Source organism: Myxine glutinosa, chromosome 11 (assembly GCF_964187855.1).
Source record: "Myxine glutinosa chromosome 11, kmMyxGlut1.1, whole genome shotgun sequence".
Taxonomy (NCBI): domain Eukaryota; kingdom Metazoa; phylum Chordata; class Myxini; order Myxiniformes; family Myxinidae; genus Myxine; species Myxine glutinosa.
In genome coordinates, this window is record NC_136271.1 from 52195876 (window position 1) to 52211875 (window position 16000).

The 16000-nt window shown below is 45.8% G+C and overlaps 1 protein-coding gene across 3 annotated transcripts in view; it reads right to left on the reverse strand.

Moving 5' to 3' along the window:
- Window positions 1-4191, reverse strand: part of LOC137436665 (laminin subunit alpha-1-like) — a 296063-nt gene extending 291872 nt beyond the window's left edge. For all 3 annotated transcript variants that reach the window (XR_013624965.1, XM_078786676.1, XM_078786677.1), the window contains exons 1-3: window positions 4079-4191; window positions 961-1131; window positions 96-208 (exon numbers count right to left, since the gene is read on the reverse strand). Coding sequence is in view for 2 of the 3 variants with exons in the window: in XM_078786676.1 (XP_078642802.1) it covers window positions 96-208; window positions 961-1131; window positions 4079-4142 (348 nt within the window). In the remaining variant the exon portion in view is untranslated. The remainder of the gene's footprint in view (window positions 1-95; window positions 209-960; window positions 1132-4078) is intronic.
- Window positions 4192-16000: the final 11809 nt, after the last annotated feature.

Genomic DNA, 16000 nt, shown 5'->3' on the forward strand with positions numbered 1-16000 from the left:
ATATATTTATATTGTATACACTTTCTTTTTGAGCAATATGACACATTTCCATTTCACACAACAAACTACCAATTCTCAATGTATGCGACTATCACCTGCTGCAGGTCCAGTGTTATGGTGACGTAATGGTACTGCAATCCATTTTGGATGCTGGGACTTTGCCACCAGCTGTTTGTCCCATCAATAGCATTTGTGATGGGGTGTCGTTCTGTATTAAAGAGAGGGTGAAATAAAATAGATTTTTTCAAAAATTTCTGTGAAAACAAGAGAAATAATGCAATTGCAAAATATTCCAGGAGGCTGAAGCTCATATTAAACCCAATCACATTATCATCTCAATTTTCAATCTTCTTGTTTGTGTCCTGATTTCAATAAATGCTCCTTGAAGTATGGTTCATAAATAAGTTTAGAAATCCCACACAAAGGGCAGTCTCCCTCAACTGCAGAGCAGTTTGATGCACCTGTAGTCTTATTCAGAGGCCATGAATCATGCTGGAAACAGGTGACGATTTGTTTTAAATCCAGCAATTGGTTAACTGTCATGTCACAAAGAACATTGAAACACCCAACAACTGTTCACCTTCTGCGGATGACTTTTATCGAACCGTTAACCATAACTCTTGTTACAATAACCGACATGACTTCCAAGATAGAAAATTATAACTTGCTTGATTTACTTCTTGAAAAATAAGAAGAGGAGGAATTATGATTCACAAAGTTATCTGAATACATACCAATCATTTATTCACCTTATGTGTGATTTTTAGAGGCATTCTCTAGCACTCAGGACTGTTAAATTATAATCCAAACTTTTATGGACACTCACTCAATCAAAATGATTAAAACAAAGTAAATAATTCTGTGGCTCATGCCTGCCTAATCTATTTGGCAAAGAACAGGCATGAACTAAGTTGTCCTAAGGCGGCTAGAAGAGAAGATTGAAGAGGATTTCTTTAGTACCGGTGGGGTAAAGGCTGTTCATGTTGCAGAAACTGCATTGGGAGTCACGCGTCAAACTTCGGGACACGTGTGCCACCAGCTTGCAGTATCGCTCAACCTCGAGCTCTCCACATGTGGCATTCGTTTCAATCTTTACCATGGAGTTCAAGTTGTGCAAAAGTGAGAAGTGACCTGTGGTAGAAATAGTTGGAATAAAGGGAAAATCTCAGCAATGCTAAAGCGAATTGACCGTTGCACCAAAACCGGCTCCATCTTATGGCTCAGCAGGAACCGTTTGGTCCTTTTGTGTGACTGAAGAGGGTTCGTTTTTCGTTTTTTACTGCAGTGGTTGAAGGCTCACAGATATGAGGACGCATCACGTCCATAAATCACTTGGACTTTAGAGGACATCACGCAAATCAACAGAATATATTAGATTAGAACGTCAGTGAAGCCATGCCAGCCAGTTCGTGAAAGACTGAGGCCAAAGACCTTCTCCAATCCCCAGCCAACTCCATTAGGAGGGAATAATTGTGGCTATGAAAAACTATTCATCATAATCATCATTCCTACACAATTATCACCTTTCCATCCAAATATTTATTATAAATATAATAAATATTATTCCTTCCATTCCATTCAAATTCCATCCAATCCAATTCCAAATCCAAATCCAAATCCAAATTCCAAATTCCAAATCCAAATTCCAAATCCAAATCAAAATTCAATCCAAATAAATTCCAAATATAATAAATATAATAAATATAATAAATAAATAAATATAATAAATAAATATAATAAATAAAAGGCTGACTCAGCCTGTCATCCTTCCGAGGTCGGCTAATTGAGTACCAGTTCACTGGTAATTCCCTGTTTGTCGTTAAAGGCGGCAAAAAGGGTTGGCGTCAGGAAGGGCATCCGGCCATAAAACATTGCTTCAAATAGGGGACCGAAAAACAACAACAACCACGGTTCCCGAAAAAGGCCAACCCCCGCTTTGCGGGGAAAAATGGCCTCTAAAGGTGGTTTTTCATCCAAATATTTATTCAAGGTTTTTAACATATTAATAACTAGAGAGGTCATAGAACACATTACCCAGTGCAGTTTTGAGAAACAAGGATATGGGCGGAGTCTGCGAGTGACAAATTTGATTGGTCAAGATGATGTAAAATTCCGTAATATTTTGTCCAAGTACTGCTAAATGGAAGGGTTTTGAAAGTGCCAACAAGGCGATTTGTGTTCTACGGTGTTCAAGTGTGTTGTTCAATTTAAACTAGAAAGAGCAATCAGAGATTGCAGACCCTCGCCAGGTGTGTTTTCAGTTGTTTTTAAGGCTTTTGTGTTGAAACAAAGATGGCGGCCGAACCACGTGACCGATGACATAATCATTATTTTTAAACCCACGTATTTATCCCTAGATTATGCTCAATAAATTTCATCTTCATCGGATGAAGTTTTATACTTGTCGAATTATGACGTCATAATGGAGGCACCTATGACATCATCACGAACAGATGTTATTCCACATGGAGAGTTCTTTACAATGAGCCAAGTCTCAATTTTTTCTTTGCAGCGCTTTCGAAGATAGAGGTGCAATTTTTTTTCGGGGTTTCCAAGATGGCGGCCGAACCACGTGACCTATGACATCATAATTATCATAAAAAAAATTCTACAGGTAGAGTTGCACCTATGGTGAAAATTTCCTGTCAATCGGACCAACGGTTGCAAAGAAAATCATATTTATTCTGTGCGAACAAACAAACAAACAGACAGACAAACAAACGGACTCAGATGCAATACCCTCTCCTCTGGCGCGGATAATAAAACACAGATTTTAAAGGTTGCAGAAAAAAATTAATTCGGAGGTATACCGCCGTTGATGCAGCATCTTTTACACCACCTTATTTAACACGTTACATTAGTTATTCGTGCCTGTTGTTTGTCTCCTTTATAACGTCCTTAAAAACAGTAGTTTTGCTGTTCGGAATGATTTTCAATATCGTGTTTCACTGCGAGGCAGACAGACAGTGTAAAAAACAAAATCGCACCCGTGTCCGAAGGAAACGGTTCAGTTTGGGATTTTCAATATGAAATAGACAAAGCCCAGAAACGAACAAAACCCTTTAGATTTACTCTTTAATTTAGGAGCCTTTAGATTTACCTTTTACAACGCATTAGGATTAAACACGATGGGTTAGAAACGTTCTTCTGCTTCATTTTGATGGACAGAAGGACATAGCCAACTACAACAGCACTCAGTCGAGAGTATACCTCCGCCAGGTGAACAGTTTACGTTTTGTATCCTAGATTAAACCAAAAATCACAATACAGAATCATATTTAATCAAAATCATCCGTCCACAACTTTGAGATATCCTGCTATGTATCGTTTTTTGGCCCGATCTCCAAATGTTGAAGAATTACTTTAAAATTCTAGTAGCCGGATCCGGATCTTCACCAAAATCTAATCATTTCGTCCTCGTCACATAAGCTACATCTCTGCCAAATTTCGTCTGAATCCGTCCACAACCTTTTGAGATATTTTGTTCACAAACGGACAGACAGACAGACAGAGAGACAAACGCTCAGACAGACAGGGGTGAAAACATAACCTCCATCCACCTTTGGTGGCGCAGGTAAAATTAACATTCAACTGGAATTAAGTGGTTGTGCGATCATAAACTGATGGTTTTAGACAGACAAAGTGAACCGATTGCTTAACGTCGCCAGCGTTAACCAGCCTCGTTAAACAAGATGGAGAATTGTTTCACAATACACGTCCCCGAACGATCCCAATGAATGTTCTCGTTCCAAGCATAAAGGCAATAACTCCGTGAAGAATTGGTGAAACACCCTGAAACTTGAACTTGTTCTGTAACTTATAATAATAAAGTCATGTACCAAGTTTCAGTTGAATACGTTAAAGGATGTGGGAAAAAAGTGCAGAAAACCACAGGTGGGACGGACGGACAGACAGACGGAGATCAAACCTATAGTCCCCTCCAGGTAGGGGACTAATAAGGTCAGTTAAACATGAAAAACGTATATGAACCAGCATCCTCTACAACATATAAAAAGCAACGTGTTTACATAAGGTCACTTTGTAACGATAACAGGTGCAGATAACACAGTGCATTTACCTTCGGATATGCTCAAAAAAAGTAGAACCAAGAGGATGGAAAGGTTTCCCGTAGCCATGGCCATTGTCAGAGTCTCTTCACATGATCACATACACAGACAGGTGTAGGAAGTGCGAGATGTGAAGGCAAGAAGTTTACAACTTTCTGCAATTGATTACAGGGTGAGGCTCCACTAAAACAACATTCCAAATGCTGAGTATTCAGAAACAACTCTGGACTTTATTCTGAGCCCTCAGTGACCTGCAATCACCTGCTGTAAATCCAGGTATGCAGGACAATATGGCTGCTTCCTGCCTTTAAATCTGCACTTTGTGGACCCGATGCATTCCTTGTGTTTGTTTAACAGCTTTACGTTTCACTCTGACTCAAACTCTTGGTTGTGGTAGAACTATGTACGAGCCAACACCTTGCTTACTGCATGGGAAAGATTTTCCAACAACAAATCATTCTCTCAAATCTATTTGTATATACAACGTCCATAGCAACTGAACAACAAACAAGTCACAAGATACAAGGTGCAGTGAGTTTGGTCCTTATGTGGAAAGTATTGATGCATGTCCTCTTTATTGTTATTTTTGATATTTGTCTGTGGTTCGAATGTAGCTTTCACTTCAATCACGTACAAGACAGACACCATGACACACCGGTGTACATTAAGGTATGATCACGAGGATATTGGTAGACAATGGACTAACCGAAAGTATACGAGACTTGAACCTGGGTTATGAGCATCGTGAGTAGATAGGAACACCAAACGGGACAACCTATAAAGAAGAAAACAAGAAAATCCCAAAAATAAGTTGCTGACCTTTGACCTATGTTTACCTCAAAAATAATTGGTGGTTGAATTCAGTGATCTGATATGCAAATTATCTTCAAATTTCAAGTCAATCATATGAAAATTGACGATTTTAGAAACTTCACCGAAGTTGTTGACCTTTGGCCTATGTTGACCTTTTGGCCTACGTTTACTTTAGAATTTACAGGCTTTTTCTCTATCGCCAAGTCTACCACTTGTTGAAGTTTCGTAAAGTTCGGTTTAAAATTGTGACCTGTTCCTAAGCCGGATAGAAAAAGGATCCTAAGCCGGCACCCTAGCCGCTAGCCCAACACCAGGGACTATAGAGGGGTATAGAGGGGTAGTTGGGTAGTTGGTAGTTGGATTATAATTGAATAATTGAATTGAATATTGAATAGAGGGTTGGATAATTGAATAGAGGGGGGTAGTTGGATTATAATGACGAGGGAGCGCAATAGTTTAAAGGGGCGACTGGGAAGCGCAAGTTCCAGAGGGGAGTAGTTAGATGAGATGATGCCGTGTGTTTGAGAATCGAAAATGTATTGAGCGCGGAAGTGTATTGACCAGGGTATGAGTAAATGATTGTGATTGTGAGTTGTATTGAGATTGCACAGGTGTGCAACTGAACAGGTGTATGGAGCAGTGTATGAGTGAGTGATGGTGATGTGTGTTGTGTTGACCAAATGGTCCAGGGAGGAAGGAGGGTGCAGGTGGCACCAGATGAGATTGCACAGGTGTGCAACTGCAGGTGTATGGAGAATGATTGTGTGGATCCTTAGGATCCTTAGGTTTCCTCTCACTGCGACCTTGTCTTGTCCGACAATTTACCTTTGGACTGTCTTGTCAGGGTTTCATTCCCGTCTCTACTATAAACGGTTGGATTGGTGCTTCACAGGCTCGATCGCAGATTGACATGCAAACAGCGAAACAGACCAACGCACAAAACCAACAAATATACTTGAAATTTTTTCGATTTCCGCAAGTAAAAAACAAAATATCATTAATGAAGCATCCACATAGCTAATGTGGCAAACAATAATAACTCGCAGATGTCCCACATCAACCTCCAAACTTACCGCAACAGGACGGCATTGTTCAGCTTCGTGTGTTGGATGAAAAGGCAACAGGAGTTTTGTTAATCCTCCCTCACATTTGGGAAATGAATGGCAGGAAGAGTACCAACCTCCTCAATAAAATTAAATAATTGGTTAAAATAAAGTCCTGATATTAATTAAATAATTGAAAGGAAGTTCTGATATTAATTAAATAATTGCACTGTATGTAGTGCTGGCTGAATGGTCGAGAGCAGGGATTCCCTGAGATCCTGATTTTCTTAATCCCATGAACAAACTTTTGTACATCACAGGTGATGAAAGTTATGATAAAGTTTCATCGACATCCTGTGTGTACTTTCAGACAAGAAAGCACATACCTATTTTGTATTTTGTTCGTCCGTCTTCTGTGTTGTCCTGGGGTTTAAGTAAGACTGTTTATAGGTAAGCTAGTATTTGCACTGTGTCTTCTTACTCCTTCTGTCTTTATTTTCATATTCTTCCTCCTTCCTTGGTCAGTAGACCCCGACTTTTTTAATGCCTTGACCAAACTTGTCGCAACATTTCAAATATCATTTTAGCCAAGTTTGGTCACAATCCGATCAGCAGTTTCAGAGAAGAAGTTGCATGTGTTTACAGACTGACGGACGGGCGACGCGCCACCCCATAAGCTCACCTGAACGACGTTCCAGGTGAGATTAACATAGGGGCAAGGCCCCTGGGCTCACCTGGTAGAAACGGAACCATAGGTACGTGTGGATGACCCACGAAATATGTAACGGAGAAGAAAGTAAATACCTATTTTGGGGGTCAAAACCCTGATTTTTAGCTCACGTGGAACGAAGTTCAGGGCAGCTTATAAGATGGCGCGTTGTCCGTCCGTCAGTCCGTAAACACTTGAAACTTCTTCTCCGAAACCGCTGATGGGATTGAGACCAAATTTGGCACAAATTATATTTGTTGTGTTGTGACTAAAGTTTGTTCAAGGCATCAAAAAAGTCTGCCCCTTTGGGGGTCTATTGGGGGATGGGGGGGAGGTTGTCCCCGAAAATAGGTATTTGCTTTCTTCTCAGAAACTACACACGCAATTTCGATGAAACTTGACCACAACCTTCATCACCTATGATGTATCAATGTTTGTTCACGGCATTAGAAACATTGGGGTCTTAGGAGGTATATGAGATTGAGGGAGTGGGGGGGGGGGGGGGGGGGGGTTGCCCTCCAAAATAGGAATTTTTTTTGCTTGTTTGTTTGAAGTCTTTTGATTATGCTCGTGTGATTCTACATGCTGCCCCTGTATTCCAGCAACCATTGAAATTGGTTTAAAATACCTTTAGTCAGTGCAGTATACTGTTTATTCCACCAGGTGAATGGCAGGGGTATTGCCCCTATGTTTTTTAATGCCGTGAACAAACTTTAGTACATCACGGGTGATAAAGATTATGGCCAAATGGTGTGCATATTTTCAGGGAAGGGATCAAATACCTATTTTGGGGGGTCAAACTCCCCCCCCCCCCCACCCCACCTGGAGAGCCCCTTAATGAGTGCAGATTTTGATGCGGTCAATACACCTTCGTTCGGCATCACAGATGAACCTTATAGCCAATTTTCATCAAAATCCTGTGTTTGGCTCAGGTGACAATGATAAAGTGTTTACAGACTCACTCACTCACTTATTGTCTGACCTACTGACACTGCTCGATCGCATAAGTTCACCGGACTAAAGTGCACGTGAGCTAAAGATGACTGGGTCACCATTCAGAGGGGGTACCTGACCCCTCACGCTGAGCCCAAGAGGTGCGCCGACAAAAAAAGCTCAGAACCACTGGCATAGAGGTGCGCACATTCGTGTCTGAGCTGTCTAACCTGGCTTCGAACCCCAAGACAGCTAAAAACGGTCATCCCGGTCTTTCCCAGGTAGGATGAATCATCAACGTGTGTGCCATCCCAGTGTGTCCCAGGTAGGGTGAATCACCAATGTGTGTGCCATACCGGTGTTTCCCAGGTAGGGTGAATCATCAACGTGTGTGCCATCCCGGTGTTTCCCAGGTAGGGTGAATCATCAACGTGTGTGCCATCCCGGTGTTTCCTAGGTAGGGTGAATCATCAACGTGTGTGCCATCCTGGTGTTTCCGAGGTAGGGTGAATCATCAACGTGTGTGCCATCCTGGTGTTTCCGAGGTAGGGTGAATCATCAATGTGTGTGCCATCCTGGTGTTTCCGAGGTAGGGTGAATCATCAACGTGTGTGCCATCCTGGTGTTTCCCAGGTAGGGTGAAACATCAATGTGTGTGCCATCCCGGTGTTTCCGAGGTAGGGTGAATCATCAACGTGTGTGCCATCCCGGTGCTTCCGAGGTAGGGTAAATCATCAACGTGTGTGCCATCCTGGTGTTTCTCAAGTCGGGTGATTCATCAATGTGTGTGCCATCCTGGTGTTTCCCAGGTAGGGTGAATCATCAACGTGTGTGTCATCCCGGTGTTTCCCAGGTAGGGTGAATCATCAACGTGTGTGCCATCCTGGTGTTTCCCAGGTAGGGTGAATCATCAACGTGTGTGCCATCCTGGTGTTTCCCAGTTAGGGCGAATCATCAACGTGTGTGCCATCCTGGTGTTTCCCAGGTAGGGTGAATCATCAACGTGTGTGCCATCCTGGTGTTTCTCAGGTCGGGTGAATCATCAACGTCAACGTGTGTGCCATCCTGGTGCTTCCCAGGTAGGGTGAATCATCAACGTGTGTGCCATCCTGGTGTTTCCCAGGTAGGGTAAATCATCAACGTGTGTGCCATCCCAGTGTTTCCCAGGTAGGGTGAATCATCAACGTGTGTGTCATCCCGGTGTTTCCCAGGTAGGGTGAATCATCAACGTGTGTGCCATCCTGGTGTTTCCCAGGTAGGGTGAATCATCAACGTGTGTGCCATCCTGGTGTTTCCCAGTTAGGGCGAATCATCAACGTGTGTGCCATCCTGGTGTTTCCCAGGTAGGGTGAATCATCAACGTGTGTGCCATCCTGGTGTTTCTCAGGTCGGGTGAATCATCAACGTGTGTGCCATCCTGGTGTTTCCCAGGTAGGGTGAATCATCAACGTGTGTGCCATCCTGGTGTTTCCCAGGTAGGGTGAATCATCAATGTGTGTGCCATCCCAGTGTTTCCCAGGTAGGGTGAATCATCAATGTGTTTGCTATCCCGGTGTTTCCCAGGTAGGGTGAATCATCAATGTGTGTGCCATCCCGGTGTTTCCCAGGTAGGGTGAATCATCAATGTGTGTGCTATCCCGGTGTTTCCCAGGTTGGGTGAATCATCAATGTGTGTGCCATCCCGGTGTTTCCCAGGTAGGGTGAATCATCAATGTGTGTGCCATGCCGGTGTTTCCTAGGTAGGGTGAATCATAAATGTGTGTACCATCCCGGTGTTTCCCAGGTAGGGTGAATCATCAATGTGTGTGCCATCCCAGTGTTTCCCAGGTAGGGTGAATCATCAATAATAATAATAATAATGCATTTATTTTATATAGCGCTTTTCAGGAAGCCCAAAGACGCTTTGACAGAGTGCAAAACATAATGCATAGCAAAACATAAAAACAATTGCAAAAAACAAGAATCAATAGGGAAATATTCAAAGCACAAAGGAGGGAGAAGGAGAGGAGATAGTCAGGGGTTAGATGCTGTGGGTTAAATGTTGAATGCAGTGTTGAACAGGTGGGTCTTGAGTGATGTTTTGAATGTGGTGAGTGAGGAGGAGTCTCTGATGGTGTGAGGTAGTTCCAGAGGGTGGGAGCAGCGATGGAGAAGGCCCTGTCCCCCCAGGATCTAAATTTGGTCCGGATGGGGGGGGGGGGGGGGTCAGGAGGTTGGTACCAGCAGAGCGGAGGTTGCGGGTGGGAGTGTGTCTGGAGAGGAGGTCAGCCAGGTAGGATGGGGCCAGGTTATGGAGGGCTTTGTAGGTCAAGAGACCTAGTAGGTCAATGTGTGTGCCATCCCGGTGTTTCCTAGGTAGGGTGAATCATCAATGTGTGTGCCATCCCAGTGTTTCCCAGGTAGGGTGAATCATAAATGTGTGTGCAATCCCGGTGTTTCCCAGGTAGGGTGAATCATCAACGTGTGTGCCATCCTGGTGTTTCCCAGGTAGGGTGAATCATCAATAAGTGTGCCATCCTGGTGTTTCTCAAGTAGGGTGAATCATCAACGTGTGTGCTATCCTGGTGTTTCTCAGGTCGGGTGCATCATCAACGTGTGTGCCATCCCGGTGTTTCTCAGGTAGGGTGAATCATCAACGTGTGTGCCATCCTGGTGTTTCTCAGGTCGGGTGAATCATCAATGTGTGTGCCATCCTGGTGTTTCCCAGGTAGGGTGAATCATCAACGTGTGTGCCATCCAGGTGTTTCCCAGGTAGGGTGAATCATCAACGTGTGTGTCATCCCGGTGTTTCCCAGGTTAGGTGAATCATCAATGTGTGTGCCATCCCAGTGTTTCCCAGGTAGGGTGAATCATCAACGTGTGTGCCATCCCAGTGTTTCCCAGGTAGGGTGAATCATCAATGTGTGTGCCATCCTGGTGTTTCCCAGGTAGGGTGAATGATCAATGTGGATGCCATCCCTGTGTTTCCTAGGTAGGGTGAATCATCAATGTGTGTGCCATCCCTGTGTTTCCCAGGTTAGGTGAATCATCAATGTGTGTGCTATCCCGGTGTTTCCCAGGTAGGGTGAATCATCAATGTGTGTGCCATCCCGGTGTTTCCAAGGTAGGGTGAATCATCAATGTGTGTGCCATCCCGGTGTTTCCCAGGTAGGGTGAATCATCAATGTGCGTGCCATCCCTGTGTTTCCCAGGTCGGGTGAATCACCAATGTGTGTGCCATCCCTGTGTTTCCTAGGTAGGGTGAATCATCAATGTGTGTGCCATCCCTGTGTTTCCCAGGTAGGGTGAATCATCAATGTGTGTGCGATCCCGGTGTTTCCCAGGTAGGGTGAATCATCAATGTGTGTGCCATCCCAGTGTTTCCTAGGTAGGGTGAATCATCAATGTGTGTGCCATCCCGGTGTTTCCCAGGTAGGGTGAATCATCAATGTGTGTGCCATCCCTGTGTTTCCCAGGTAGGGTGAATCATCAATGTGTGTGCCATCCCGGTGTTTCCCAGGTAGGGTGAATCATCAATGTGTGTGCCATCCCTGTGTTTCCCAGGTAGGGTGAATCATCAATGTGTGTGCCATCCCGGTGTTTCCCAGGTAGGGTGAATCATCAATGTGTGTGCCATCCCGGTGTTTCCCAGGTCGGGTGAATCATCAATGTGTGTGCCATCCCGGTGTTTCCTAGGTAGGGTGATTTATCAATGTGTGTGCCATCCCTGTGTTTCCCAGGTAGGGTGAATCATCAATGTGTGTGCCATCCCGGTGTTTCCCAGGTCGGGTGAATCATCAATTTTTATTTTTTTTTATTTTTTATTTTTTGTATACTGAATCGAGGCTCGTGAAAGAGCTAACATTCACTTCACAAACAAATCAACCAGACAAACAAAACACACAAAAAGAGGGAGTGGAAAACAAGATGGGGAGAGAAGGGGAAGCACACAAACACAACATTTGAGAGCAGGGAGATGTGTGGAAGGGAGAGGGCTTGGGGGGAGGAGGCATGGGAAGGGGGCGGGGGGTGGAGGGAGAAGTATAAAACACAAGGACACCGAGGACTTCCAGGACAGAAGTTGGTATTTCAAAAAAGTGGAAATGGGGTGAAATTAGCGGGGGTAGAAAAGATCAAGGTTTTGGATGGGGGAAGATAAGAGATGGTGGTGAACAGCTGTTTTAAAGACCTGGAGGGTGGAGTGGGATTGAAGAGAGTGAGGGAGTTTGTTCCAGAGGCGGGAGAAAATTGGAATGAAGGAGTGAAGGTGAGCAGAGAGTCTTGATTTTGGCAGTTTGACCATAAGAGGGTTGCAGGCAGATCTTGTGCGACCTGTAGGAATATTTGCGGGACAGAGACCAGAGAGAGCTGGAGGGGCAAGGCCAGAGAGGAGTCGGTAGAAGATGGAAAGACCACCAACCTGCCTGCGGTGAGTGAGTGAGAGGCCCTTGGAGTTAGCTTCATCGCGGGAGATTCCAATGATTCTGAATGCTTTGGTTTCAACAGCGTGAAGACGAGCTAGGTGTGAGGCAGGAGCACCAGCCCAGAGGGGAGAGCAGTATTCCATTGAGCTGCGGATGAAAGCCTTGTATGTGGTGAGGAGCTCAGGTGTGCCAAGGAAGGACTTCGCACGACGGAGGATGCCCAGTCGGCGACTGGCTTTGGAGGCCAGATTTGAAATGTGGTTTTCCCAGGAAAGATCATGGCAGATAGTGAGACCCAAAAGCTTGAGTGACAGAAGTTCTTGGAGAGGATTATTCAGAAAGTGGATGGGAGGGTTGTCCAGTCGGTCTTTTCGGAGAGACATCGTAAAAGTGTGAGATTTGTCAGGATTGAAAGACATGTTCCACTTGTTTGCCCAGTCTGTGATTTTGTCCAGGTCTGCAGAGAGTGAGGAGGCAGCAGACTGCCGATCTGAGGGATGAAGAATGGAGCGACAGAGAGTAGAGTAGAGAGTAGAGAGTCATCAGCAAAGAGATACAGAGGATTTTCAAGAGAGTCAGAGAGATCATTGATGAAGACCAGAATGTGTGTGCCATCCCGGTGTTTCCGAGGTAGGGTTAATCATCAATGTGTGTGCCATCCCGGTGTTTCCTAGGTAGGGTGAATCATCAATGTGTGTGCCATCCCGGTGTTTCCCAGGTCGGGTGAATCATCAATGTGTGTGCCATCCCGGTGTTTCCCAGGTCGGGTGAATCATCAATGTGTGTGCCATCCCGGTGTTTCCCAGGTCGGGTGAATCATCAATGTGTGTGCCATCCCGGTGTTTCCTAGGTAGGGTGAATCATCAACGTGTGTGCCATCCCGGTGTTTCTCAGGTAGGGTGAATCATCAACGTGTGTGCCATTCCGGTGTTTCCCAGTTAGGGTGAATGATCAATGTGTGTGCCATCCCGGTGTTTCCCAGGTAGGGTGAATGATCAATGTGTGTGCCATCCCGGTGTTTCCCAGGTCGGGTGAATCATCAACGTGTGTGCCATCCCGGTGTTTCCCAGTTAGGGTGAATGAACAATGTGTGTGCCATCCCGTTGTTTCCCAGGTCGGGTGAATCATCAACGTGTGTGCCATCCCGGTGTTTCCCAGGTCGGGTGAATCATCAACGTGTGTGCCATCCCGGTGTATCCCAGTTCGGGTGAATCATCAACGTGTGTGCCATCCCGGTGTTTGTGCGGGGGCGGGGGGCGGGGGCGGGGGAGGGGGTGTGGGGTGAGGAAGGGGGAAGGGGGAAGGGGGAGGGGGGCGCGGGAAGGGGGAGGGGGAGGGGCGGGGGAAGGGGGAGGGGGCGGGGGAAGGGGGAGGGGGCGGGGGGAGGGGGCGGGGGAAGGGGGAGGGGGCGGGGGAAGGGGGAGGGGGGCAGGGGACGTACACTTTAAACATGTATATACATGTGGGATGTGGGATATATACATGTGCCGTGGGACATGTGTAGGTGTACGTGTGTGTGTGTGTGTGTGTGTTTGTGTGTGTGTGTGTGTGTGTGTGTGTGTGTGTGTGTGTGTGTGTGTGTGTGTGTGTGTGTGTGTGTGTGTGTGTATATATATTCTCCAATACCAGCTCGGGGATGTATCTATCATGTTCTCCAGGACCCGGTCGGGGATGTATCTATATCATGTTCTCCAGGAACCGGTCGGGGATGTATCTATCATGTTCGCCAAGACGGGGTCGGGGATGTATCTATCATGTTCTCCAATACCGGGTCGGGGATGTATCTATCATGTTCTCCAGGACCAGGTCGGGGATGTATCTATATCATGTTCTCCAGGACCCGGTCGAGGATGTATCTATCATGTTCTCCAAGACCGGGTCGGGGATGTATCTATATCATGTTCTCCAATACCAGGTCGGGGATGTATCTATCATGTTCACCAATACCAGGTCGGGGATGTATCTATCATGTTCGCCAAGACTGGGTCAGGGATGTATCTATCATGTTCTCCAATACCAGGTCGGGGATGTATCTATATCATGTTCACCAATACCTGATCGGGGATGTATCGATATCATGTTCGCCAAGACTGGGTCGGGGATGTATCTATATCATGTTCGCCAAGACTGGGTCGGGGATGTATCTATATCATGTTCTCCAATACCAGGTCGGGAATGTATCTATCATGTTCACCAATACCAGGTCGGGGATGTATCTATCATGTTCGCCAAGACTGGGTCGGGGATGTATCTATCATGTTCTCCAATACTAGGTCGGGGATGTATCTATATCATGTTCACAAATGCCTGATCGGGGATGTATCTATATCATGTACGCCAAGACTGGGTCGGGGATGTATCTATATCATGTTCTCCAGGACCGGGTCGGGGATGTATCGGTCATGTTCTCCAGGACTGGGTCGGGGATTTATCTATCATGTTCTCCAAGACTGGGTCGGGGATGTATCTATATCATGTTCTCCAGGACTGGGTCGGGGATGTATCTATATCATGTTCGCCAGGACTGGGTCGGGGATGTATCTATATCATGTTCGCCAGGACTGGGTCGGGGATGTATCTATATCATGTTCTCCAGGACTGGGTCGGGGATGTATCTATATCATGTTCACCAAGACCGGGTCGGGGATGTATCTATATCATGTTCACCAAGACCGGGTCGGGAATGTATCTATATCATGTTCACCAAGACCGGTTCGGGGATGTATCTATATCATGTTCTCCAGGACTGGGTCGGGGATGTATCTATATCATGTTCTCCAGGACTGGGTCGGGGATGTATCTATATCATGTTCTCCAGGACTGGGTCGGGGATGTATCTATATAATGTTCTCCAGGACTGGGTCGGGGATGTATCTATATCATGTTCTCCAGGACTGGGTCGGGGATGTATCTCTATCATGTTCGCCAGGACTGGGTCGGGGATGTATCTTATATCATGTTCACCAAGACCGGGTCGGGGATGTATCTATATCATGTTCACCAAGACCGGGTCGGGAATGTATCTATATCATGTTCACCAAGACCGGGTCGGGGATGTATCTATCATGTTCTCCAGGACTGGGTCGGGGATGTATCTATATCATGTTCTCCAGGACTGGGTCGGGGATGTATCTATATCATGTTCTCCAGGACTGGGTCGGGGATGTATCTATCATGTTCTCCAGGACTGGGTCGGGGATGTATCTATCATGTTCTCCAAGACCGGGTTCGGGGATGTATCTGTCATGTTCTCCAGGACTGGGTCGGGGATGTATCTATATCATGTTCGCCAGGACTGGGTCGGGGATGTATCTATATCATGTTCTCCAGGACTGGGTCGGGGATGTATCTATATCATGTTCTCCAGGACTGGGTCGGGGATGTATCTATATCATGTTCGCCAGGACTGGGTCGGGGATGTATCTTATATCATGTTCACCAAGACCGGGTCGGGGATGTATCTATATCATGTTCACCAAGACCGGGTCGGGAATGTATCTATATCATGTTCACCAAGACCGGGTCGGGGATGTATCTATCATGTTCTCCAGGACTGGGTCGGGGATGTATCTATATCATGTTCTCCAGGACTGGGTCGGGGATGTATCTATATCATGTTCTCCAGGACTGGGTCGGGGATGTATCTATCATGTTCTCCAAGACCGGGTTCGGGGATGTATCTGTCATGTTCAACAAGACCGGGTCGGGGATGTATCTATATCATGTTCTCCAGGACTGGGTCGGGGATGTATCTATATCATGTTCTCCAGGACTGGGTCGGGGATGTATCTATATAATGTTCTCCAGGACTGGGTCGGGGATGTATCTATATCATGTTCTCCAGGACTGGGTCGGGGATGTATCTCTATCATGTTCTCCAGGACTGGGTCGGGGATGTATCTATATCATGTTCTCCAGGACTGGGTCGGGGATGTATCTATATCATGTTCTCCAGGACTGGGTCGGGGATGTATCTATATAATGTTCTCCAGGACTGGGTCGGGGATGTATCTATATCATGTTCTCCAGGAC